Source organism: Tachysurus fulvidraco, chromosome 5 (assembly GCF_022655615.1).
Source record: "Tachysurus fulvidraco isolate hzauxx_2018 chromosome 5, HZAU_PFXX_2.0, whole genome shotgun sequence".
NCBI classification, from domain to species: domain Eukaryota; kingdom Metazoa; phylum Chordata; class Actinopteri; order Siluriformes; family Bagridae; genus Tachysurus; species Tachysurus fulvidraco.
Genome location: NC_062522.1, coordinates 11,621,229 through 11,632,514, shown reverse-complemented (window position 1 = coordinate 11,632,514; position 11,286 = coordinate 11,621,229). Strand labels below are relative to the sequence as shown.

At 37.3% G+C, this 11,286-nt stretch overlaps 1 protein-coding gene and 1 long non-coding RNA gene across 3 annotated transcripts; one reads left to right on the top strand and one right to left on the bottom strand.

The window, feature by feature from the left end:
* Positions 1-232: 232 nt before the first annotated feature.
* Positions 233-3,864, bottom strand: LOC113642727. Of its 2 annotated transcripts, XR_003440646.2 has the most exons (3): positions 2,233-3,864; positions 1,816-2,036; positions 233-1,337 (listed from the first exon to the last, which is right to left on the bottom strand). It is a non-coding gene; the product is annotated as an uncharacterized LOC113642727 (long non-coding RNA). The 2 variants fall into 2 exon arrangements; XR_003440645.2 differs by having other exon boundaries at positions 1,816-3,864.
* A 3,504-nt stretch (positions 3,865-7,368) lies between these two features.
* ptmaa (prothymosin alpha a) lies at positions 7,369-10,860 on the top strand. The gene is made up of 5 exons (XM_027147333.2): positions 7,369-7,533; positions 9,669-9,740; positions 9,848-9,938; positions 10,071-10,141; positions 10,247-10,860. The coding sequence occupies exons 1-5, from the start codon at positions 7,489-7,491 to the stop codon at positions 10,283-10,285; spliced, it is 318 nt and encodes a 105-aa protein (XP_027003134.1). The 5' UTR covers positions 7,369-7,488; the 3' UTR covers positions 10,286-10,860.
* Positions 10,861-11,286: the final 426 nt, after the last annotated feature.

The window sequence follows — 11,286 nt, the reverse complement described above, 5'->3', positions numbered from 1 at the left end:
CATGTCCACAGATTTACATTACTTTAATATTTTTAAATTAGTTTTTAAAAACTATTTATTATAAGCCCTAGATTAGTTGGACTGTCCTCCAAGTCCCTCCGAATTAACTGTTACTACAGAAACAATAACATATTAGAAGGAGCGCATTGTTATAAATCTGTGATTTGAAACTGCTGTTATAGAAGATCGATCGTCAATAATTTAAAACAAAAAAAATTGTATATAGGCTTACATAAAGGCTTACTTAAACTAGCATAAGCTCAACATGAGATAATATCTGAGTCAAGTGACATCAGTATTTGTCACAACTTCACATGAGAACATCAAGACAATCATACTCACACCGTAGCTTCTTGGCTATCTTATAACTCGTAGCTTGTTGCTGTTGTCGATATTGTTGTTTTTAAAGTGATTTTGTTTTATATAATGATGTATTTTTCCAATGTGTTACACAGGTCAGTTATTATTATGAATTAATTTAGTATCTTGGAGAATTAATGTATAAAAATAGTTTTGTCACATAAGCATATTATACAGTTAATAACAGATGCTTTCTTTGCTAAAGAGCCTGAGAATATGCAACTAACTCAGCGATGATATTCCTCTGATTATATGAATGTCTTCATATACAGTTTACTGTCAGAAAATTCACCATGAATGTATGTGAGCCACGATGTGACTATGACATACAGAAATACACTAAGATACAGTCAGTTGGTATGACATTTATATATAAGCTCAAAAGTGGCAAATGTAATTAATGTAGGTGTTATGAACATTTCCTGTAAATTTCCAACACAATGCTATTCATTTAAACTTCTGACGTATGAGAAATTGTGGGTGGTGTAAAGGTACTGGGATTCAAAACTAACACTAACATTACACCTTAAACATTTGAACATTGATGTATTCATAGGAATTTGGAAAAAAAAAAGTATTTTTTACAAATAAATAGTGATTATTTATGAAGCTCTGACAAACCACAAATGTTATGACATTCCCAATAACTTCCACTGTGTGGCGCTGGAGTAAAGCAGTAGAGAGGGAAAATGGATAACTTACAGGATGACAAGACATAAGCTTCTCTCTCTCTCTCTCTCTCTCTCTCTCTCTCTCTCTCTCTCTCTCTCTCTCTCTCTCTCTCTCTCTCTCTCTGTGTGTGTGTGTGTGTGTGTGTGTGTGTGTGTGTGTGTGTGTGTGTGTGTGTGTGTGTGTGTGTGTGTGTGTATTTTGGATGGTTGCCATCTACCTCAGGATGTCTTAATATGTCCAGCTTCTGAGATTGTGTCTTTTCTGTAAGAAGTAAAGATCCACAGCAGTTAGAAAGACTTGATGTCCTGCAGTGTAAAGGAAACTGTGTGTTTATAATTTTTTGGTGGTATGAGGACAGACAGAAAAAAGAGATTCTATAACTCATGCTATAATACGCATAATTAAAAATACACTAATACACAAGCCTTCTCAGGTTGTATTCAAGATGCATCCAATTGAATTATATCAAAATCATTAGCATCACATGATTTAACCTGTGGAGCTATAAAACATTCCATCACTACCTTCTATCACTTTGACAACATGTTGCATATGATAAATAGTTTTAAAATATTATCACCCGTTATACACCAACTCATTGATTTACCTTAATTCAAATAATGATAATGATTAAAAAAAGAAGCACCAAATCAAACCATTAACCACCAAATCATCTTAGCTTTTATAAAATCAATTTATATTCATTTATAAGTGTAGGAAATATGATTGAGTCAATTAAATGTTTCTCAGCTTAGCACAATATCAATATGAAAATAGACTTACCTAAAAATCAGGGTTCAGTGTAGTCATGATGATTAATTCCTGTCATGCCTGATGATAACTTGTGAGCTGTGAGCACTCTTCTTACCTGTCAGCCCTGAATGTGAGCTGAAACTGTTAGGTCTGCTGCTTTGTAGTATTCCTACAGCTCTCAGTGCTCACCAGCACCATCTAGGCACTCGAACAAGAAAATCTGGTTGGTTCTTGTTTGTTTAGGAGGAGCTCTGGAAATTAAATACTTTTCATAATTATTGGATATATTAGTTGCCAATGTCTGTAAACCAAAGGAGACACAACAGATGACAGAATTGTGTAAACAACTAAATCAATCATGTCATATTGACAGGACATAAGAATAATGTACTTGGCCTATAATGGCCTATACTTCATATACAAACAGAATAGCTGAGAGATACATACATGAAGATCAGTGAGATCTGCTGACCTGCCATGACCTACAGTAACTGTTTTTCTAACATGCAAAACTGCACAGGAAGTCATCAGTTCAACTGTTTTAGTTTCGTTTTGAGCTTCACATCACCTCGGTTATTATCCACACCATGACACAATAAGTAAATGTTAAAGTTATTAATAATTAAATAGTTAAAGCTCCAATTCTTTCTGTGTTCAAAACTTCATTAACAATAAATACCTCTACATATATATATATATATACACTCTGGAAAACAAGTTGATTACAATGAAAAAACAATCAAATCTGAAAATGTATGGTCTTGTTTTTAAATCTGTATGTAAAGGTTTGTTGATGAAATCTACAGTACTTGAACACCTTGTCAAGAACCTTTGGCTAAAATGGTATAGACAAATGGTGGTTGGTGGTGGAACTTTTCTCCTTTCAAAAAGTCTTCAAAATGTAGAGTTTTGAACATTTGAATCTCAATTTAAAGAACTGAATTTGAAATTGATTGTGCCACTGAACATGTTTTTTTTTTTACCTGATTATAAAGTATAAGAATTGAATTTGAAACCTTGCACATTTATTCAAGCTGTTGAATACAATTTCATTTAATTCTACAAAACTGCACATACAGATTCAAATACAGTCAGATAATCTGATAATCTGATGTTTAATTCTGATACCAAAAAGAAATGCAAGCATACATATTGTGCTCTTCAAGCTTATCATTTGTCTATTCCTCTGCTACACTTAAGTAAACCCAGAGGATGATCTAGACTGAATTAGAAATTACCCTAATGCAGTTACAGTGGTTATGCATGATGTGCTGATCTATTCCAGGAGAGGTGGTTTTGTTTGTTTGTGTGGGTAAGAGGGCGGAGACAGTGTGCACCCAGCCTGAATAATCCTGCCTCGGGTTTAGAGGACAGCCTTTCTGCTGCTCTTCTAGCTGTGGGAAAACTGTGGGAGCAGCTGCAGGAAGAATGAAGTCTATATTTAAATAAAAATGAAAAATGAGAGAGGGATAAGAGGCAGTGGGGCTGAGTCTTGGCAGTCCTGCTACTTCAGTGGAAGAGAAAGCGCGAGGGGAAAGCAGAAGAAAAACAGCCCTGGAAAGTTCTTTGTTGTCCAGCAAAGCCTAAGGTGAAGGTTGTTGTCTATGAAGCACATTCAATTCAAAGGAAGCTGTGATCCAAACATGGATGCTACTGACATTTAGCACTGGCATTATGTGATTTCAATGCTAAAAATAAACGTACACACAAAATTGTCCTCATGTTGTGTCTATATATAGCATTACACAATGGAGTATTCTTTCCTTCTACCACATGTTTATGTGAGAAATGTGATATAGTATCCAATCAACAAAAGAACAATTGGTTTAACAGTGAGGTTGAAGTTTTAGCGATACACCTTTACCTCTATGATTCACTTGAACTTATTATGATATGTCGAGAAAGATAGTAAGAAATCTATCTAGATTATTTAAATGAACATAAATATCTCTCACATAGTCAAAGGGCAGTGCCTGTCTACTGTAAAATGCTGGCTCTTTATAGTCCTCCCAAGAGATGTCTGGTCCTGTTCAGTAGTAATAACAGAGTCTCAGAGGTAGGGGTAGAAGCAGCTGTGGAGATGAGGGCAGTCAGATCTCACAGCCTCTGAAACTAGTTAAAATCATGTGACTTATAGTACCAGACAGCAGCAAGGCAGGGGGATTTCCAGCCACTCTATTATTGTAACTCAAAATAGTCCTTATAGTAGGAATCAGATCCTAGATACTGCCCTCTCATGGTACAACTTTAGATCAGACAAAGCTTTTAGAGAGAGAGAGAGAGAGAGAGAGAGAGAGAGAGAGAGAGAGAGAGAGAGAGAGAGAGAGAGAGAGAGAGAGAGAGAGAGAGAAAGGAATGCTGAGGGTGTGTGGTGTTCTTTTTGATTTCAGTAGAGGGCAGCCACTAAGCCTTTTTCCATTTCTTTTGCCTTGACAATTCTACTTTCTATAGAATAGTACAATATACAGGGCAGCTTAGATTAAGTGACAGGTTGGTTTTCCATGTCAATGTCATTATGGAAACTCTTAACAAAATATCACCCTCAGCTGCTGATAAATTATCATTCATTCATTCATTCATTCATTCATTCATTCACTCGGTCATTTATCTTCAGTAAGCTGACCAGTTTATTATGGTCATAGTTGAGGTGGATCCATATCCTATCCTGGGAATGCTGTGCCAGAGGCAGAATTGCATCTTGAATGGGATTCCAGTTCAATATAGGGCACCATGCATTTGCACAAACATACACAAGCATTTGCACCTTGGAGTCACCAGCATGTTTTTGGAAAATGAGAGATAACCAGATAACTTGGAGGAAACCTACATGAAAAAATCAAGAACATGCAGATCAACTCCAAAAAAAAAGTAGCCCAAGCTTAGGTTAGAGCCCCAGAAACTTCAGCTGTGAGGTGGCAACACTACCCTCTGCATCACTATGGCCCCCTTGATTAATCATGCAATAAAAATCACTGATTATAAAATTGTTGCTTATATTTGAGCATGTCATTGCAGTTTAATTCATTAGGCAGATGTTTTTTTTTTAATCCAAATGCAGAAACTGAGAAACAGTGGCAGCTCTATGATTTGAAATCACACTCGTCCAAGCATCCAGAACCAATGGAGGAACCCTGTGGATTCTATAGACTCTTGTGACTATTTCTATAGTTGATACTTTGAAAATGCTACTATTTTTCCAAAAGGGGGAGAGCTAGGCAAATGCAGATGGATGTATGGATGTATAAATGCCTTTTATTATTTGAACTTATTATTATAATGATAGGCATTTATCCATCCATCCATTCATCCATCCATCTAACATTCCCAGTGCAAAGCATAAACCCATACATAAATAAACATTTACATCCACATAAATTTATAGACAGTATGCTGCTTTTAGGGGTAAAAAATATATTATTATTATTATTATTATTATTATTATTATTATTATTATTATTATTATTATCCCCTAAAACGTAAATGTAGGATGTAAATATATATATATATATATATATATATATATATATATATATATATATATATATATATATATATATATATGTGTGTATATATATATATATGTGTGTGTGTGTGTGTGTGTGTGTGTGTGTGTGTGTGTGTCTGTGTATGTATGTATGTATGTATGTATGTATAAAACCACAGAGTACTGGGAAGCCTTAAATCAACTTATTCTATAAACAGTTATATGGAGAAGTATGCAAATAAAAGTGAAAGTTATCCCATGTGAAAGTAAAAAATGTGAAAGTTACAACATAAATATGACTAACCACTGAAAGTAAAATTTGCAAACTTGGCAGCAGTGGCTAGACACTAGATGATGGTTTTCACCTCTTTATACTTCAGTCACTATATCTGACTGATAAAGGGTCAGATATATTGTTGAAAAATTCCTTTACAGCCTTAAATGTTTTATAAAGACTATACATAACAATTGTAACAGATCACGTTTGAGTTTCGGTTAACGATAAAGATATCGTGAGTTTCTTTAGCATTCCAGGCCAAGAAATACACCTCCACATTTTCCACGAACCTTCGGCGCTGTATTTTCGTGTAATTGACATTTTTTTCATCCAATCAGCTTTCGCAAAGCGTCAAGCCTGCGTTCGTTCCACTGCATTGTCCAATCAGGAGACTTCAAGACGCAATACGGAGCCGTTAGTCGGCCATCTTGGTGAGGAACTATTTTAACTTCTTTTTCTTTTATTTGTCTCTGTGTTGTAGGGACTCTTATACACTTAAAATGCTGAGACGTTAAGATGATACAAAGATATTCATGAAACGGAAACAAGAAGCGGGTAATTTGAATTGGGTGGGTTTTTTTTCGTTCAAGAGGCGTCTGTAGTCCGCCATGTTTGTTGTTGCAACAATAATTCGCACGCGAGACATTTTAAAATATGGACACCATCTTAAGATTGTACCAGAATTATTGCAATAAAAGACAGAGCATTAACACATCAACATATTATTTATTGTTCTCAACTCTCACTCTTTCATTAAAAACAAACAAACCACGTTGCTTGCATTTTGAACGTTACAGCCGCTCTGTTTTTACAACGTTCCTGGATCAGTTTCTTCTCCCCCGTAGCAAACTGCGGCTATGACACGGAAAAGCGACAGGCTGTTCTGAGATCTGTGCTTTCTGCAAACGTGAACTATTTACCAAAGCCGTTAGCGCCTCGCGCAGATTTCGGTAACAGGGCGGAGCCAGAAAACATCAATCAAAAAGAGGAGGTTTAACTAAAGCAGTCGTGCTAAAGTACTGCAACATTATCATGTCTTCCAATATGTGACCTTGTTTATTAGACGGCTCTTTTATTACAACGCGTCCTTTTTGTGATAACAAGGTGATGTCCTGATCCTATTGTCAGTGTGTAATGATAACGTCCTCACTGTTTATAAAGCAAGTTAACAAAACAAATAATCACAGGATAATAAATATACTGTTAAGTTGCACTTTCCTGTAGTGTTACACCATGCATCCAGGCTAATAACACGTGCAAAACAAACGTAATACTGGTGTGCATCAAATAAAACCAATTTAACACGATTTAAACAGGTTTTTTTTATTGTCATCTGTAAACACAAGCACGACTTTATAGTTAATCTATAGGTCATTACACTCCCCTTCCTCCTCACCCCCTCCTCCTCCTCCTCTTCTTCCTCATCACCCCCCCTCCTCTTCTTCTTCCTCATCACCCCCTCCCCCTGCTCTTCTCCCCTTACCTCCCTCCTCTCCCCCATCCCTCCCTCCGCTCCCCCCCCCCCCTTGCTCATACAAGCCTATCCATCACAAGCAGTCAGGAGAGCAGCAATACAGTTACTATAGGCACATAAGTGACCCAGAAAGGTCGGTTTGTAAGCTCTGTAGAAATACTGTCCATTGTTCCAGTCTGGCGAATTAGACACATAGACTACGGACATCTCGCCATTTCAACCAATCAGTGAGCACCACCCGAATTTTGAACCAACCCACGTCGCCGTGCCGGAGCGTGATGCCCCGCCCACTTATAGACTCCGCCGCCTTCTGGCCCCGCCCACTCGTCTATATTAAACGGTCCGCTGGCGGAGGAGTTTCGCCACAGGCACCAACTAAACCTTCATATTTTTTCCGAAGCGGGTTTTTTGGACACCTATTACCATTATTTTATTCCGTGAGCACATTTTTTTCACGTTCGCACAGAAATGGCAGACACAAAAGTCGACACCAGCTCGGAAATATCCGCCAAGGTGAGTTAATAAATAAAAAAAGACACAAATCCTATAATAACTTAGTTAGTTGGTGTTGGGGATAATAAAAGGATGGACTACCGGGCTGCAGACATGACATATTTTATTTACAGGTTAAAATAAGAACAGCATTTAATGAAGTATATGTTGTTGTTTTTTCTGTGCCATTGACGTGGACTCACGTTTTCTGTCCTAAAGACATATGTGGAGGAAATCGTGCTATAAGACGCGCACTGAAGTTGGCTTTGCTTTAATAAATACATTTTTGCAGCCCGGATCTCTGGCATTGTCCAGATCGCAGTCTTTTGTTACAGAAACGTTTCAGTTCCTCCTTTCTGAAAAGTACCTTTTCAACCTTTTGGATATCACATCAACTTCCGTTTGAACGCAAGCGTGATCGAGTGTTTTTGCCCTTCGCTGTGAGATTAATCGGCGGTCGCAGAGCGCTCTGTTTCAGCCTTAATCTCGCCTGCGCTCCCATATGACAAGTTCCCCAGCGCTCCCTGAATCCTTCTGTGTCTCCTCCTGTAGGATGATGAATGATGCGCAGAGCGAACAGGGCTTCGCTTTGCCTACATTATGCGTCGCTCGTACCTGTTTCTTATTTAAATCGTGTTTTGGAAAGAAACGGGAATTTACCGTGTTCCGTTCCGCGCGCGCACCGCACATAAATAATCTGGCACGGATTTGCGCGCTTGGGGATTTTTATTCCAGCATCCTGCATGACGCATTTCTTTTGAAGTTCAGATTACGAAAGGAAGGAGTTTGATAGTGAGAAAAAGATACTTAACCGATCTGATTTTCTTTTTTGTAAAGATACCAGACACTTATTATAGGCTACAGTTGAATACCTGTCGGGGTAAATCTGGGCTGCAGATGTTGCGCTTTGGAGACATGGCGATGGAGATGATATTTCTCAAGTGTAATATATATATATATATATATATATATATATATATATATATATATATATATATATATATATATATAAGGTCGTGTGTGTGTATAAACACGTATATAGTCTGTTCCCGTGTTTTGTTCAGCACTGTGTTTGAGATTTATGGAGCACCACGCAGGTTGCGACTCGTTTCAAAGTTCGTCCCTGTTGGGTTTAAAAAGCGCAAAGTTCCCGATGGTGCAAAGTAAAATAACATTAAATGCTCAGTTGTCCTTTGTTAAGTCTGTTTGCAGTGCGAACCCTTATCTTCGGCTGTCTAATCTATATATGTATCTACTGTCTAATCTCTAGATTAGTATCCCTTTTCGCTCGTTTTTTTCCTGATGTATTACATTTCTTTTTTTAAATAAGAGGACACTTTGATCCCCTCCCCTACTTTGAGAATGTGGGCTGTGTAGGATTTATTCATGTGAGTCACAGAGCGTTTATGGTGTTGGTGTGAACCTACAAAGCGTTGGCATGTAATGTACTGGGCATGAGGAAAGGAGGCGGAACTGTAGCTCTAAACGGCTTAAAACAGAAGGATTAAACACCTTCAGAGATCTGCCAATCCCAGGCATAAATCTAACTTCGGACATAAACCATTTCGCGTTATTGTTTTTTTGTTGTTTATTGTGCGAAATGTTTTTACACCTGATGATGATAATAATAATAATATTCATGTTTACTTCATTATCAGATCAGTTACAATTATTCCTAAAGAGATTTATTAAAAAAAGGTATAATAAATGGGGGGAAAAACCTATACGATGTATGCATGTCGCTATTGTTCTCTCTCTCTCTCTCTCTCTTTCTCTCTCTCTCTGTGTCTGTGTGTGTGTGTGGTTGTTCCTTCCAGCGTTTTCCTATTGGCTATGCTAAAATAATCATTGCAATGCATTCTGGGAGATGTAGTTTTTACGCGGGCGTGTCTTCGCACAATCCTACGATGTAGGTCGTTTTCTTTGGACTACAGCTTGTTGGCGCTAAAGCCAGCGGCGTATAAGATTACACCACTTCAATGAGGCGGCTTCAAGTGGGCGGGGATTGAAAGGTGAAGCAGCCAATAGGCTTCGAGAGCCAATGTTTAGCGGGATTTTTTTTTGGTGAAACAAAAAGCAAGCCACAACATGAACAGTGTAGGCTCTAGCATTAAAACGGGCAAATGGTGATGTACATTGTATCATATTTCACCTAGGACCTTAAAGAAAAAAAGTTGGTTGAGGAAGAGGCAGAAAATGGAAAGGACGCTCCAGCCAATGGGAACGCAGTAAGTTTTTTTTATTTCTCTGTATTAAAAAGAAATTCTATAGAAAAAAAGTTTCACGTGATTACATGCTCAGATATACGTCAATAGCAAAAACACTATTTTGTCAGGATAATGAGGAAAATGGGGATCAGGAAAATGAAGTAGATGAAGAAGAGGAAGATGTGGGTGAGGAAGAGGATGAAGAAGATGATGGAGAGGGTGAGACATTGCAAAGTGCCACTGGCATTCACTAACTCTGATGTGCTGTGTCTTTGTAAGAAAGCAATGAATGACAACATGCATATGTGTATATAAAATACACACTTATATAAATCTGTCACAACAATACAGGTGACGAAGACGAAGAGGAAGATGAGGCTGAGGGAGGAACAGGGAAGAGGGCAGCTGAAGATGATGATGAAGTAAGTGTGTGTGTCTGTGTCTGTGGGTTTTTTGTATTTTGTGAATTTGTACACAACCAAACAAATGTCTAGTGCATTTCTAATCCTGTGTGACTCTGTTTTCAGGATGACGTTGATACTAAGAAGCAAAAGACGGATGATTAAAAGAGGACATCCTGCTGAACATCCTCCCAACCCTCCTCTCCTTAACTCGTCCTCTGGGGGAAGACAGAAATGTGGTCATCATCAAGTAGAGTTCAGCATCTGTGTACACACACCTAACTGCAAATTTTGTAGAAACAACCAAGACTTCAAAGCTCTACCTTCTTACAAAATACTTTAAAAGGAGAATTTGTTTGTATTTTTATTTACATTTTATATTTTTGTACATATTGTTAGGAGGTCAGCCATTTTTGACAGTGATCTCTGGTTACCAAACGGTGCTTTGAAGTTGAAGCCTCTCTATGAAATAGATTTTACTTGTGGTCTGACCATGTCATGTTATCTCAACTGAAATTGTAAAAAAAAAAAACAAAAAAAAAATTGATTTAATTCAAAGCATTCCAGTACTTTGTGTATGTACATCAGTTGTACCATACGTAGTTGGTTTGTATGAGATGGCAAGGCTGAAGAAAAGAGTTTTCTTTTCTTGCTTGTCTATTAAATTGCTATCTATTGTGGCCTGTTTGATGTATGTGTGAAATTGTTGTGCGACAATAAATCAAAATTTTATTTTGTGAGTTCCTAATTTATTTTCTCTATTTTTTTTGTTTGTTTGGGTTTGTTTTATTTAAATTTTTTATTACTTTTTACAGGAGCTTTTAATGTTGCAGGTGTGGAGACTCATGACCAAGCATCATTTTCAGATATGCACTTCACATATTTCAGAAATATGTCACAGGGAAATGTACTTCAATGTAAATTATTCATGCCTTAAAACCTCAAGATCCGGTATAAATTATATTGAATTAAATAAATTTGGCTGTGTGAATTCTTCCAGTTATGTACACTTTATTTCTTTGAGCTTCAGCTTTGTGTAGATCTATTTGAATCTTTCAGTGAATATTGAGTGATTTTTTATTTTTTCCCCCCCACCACCACCTTCTGTGTTGTGCAGTAGTGCCCAGTTCTGCGCCTGGGGGGTGCTATAGAGCAAAAAAGTATTC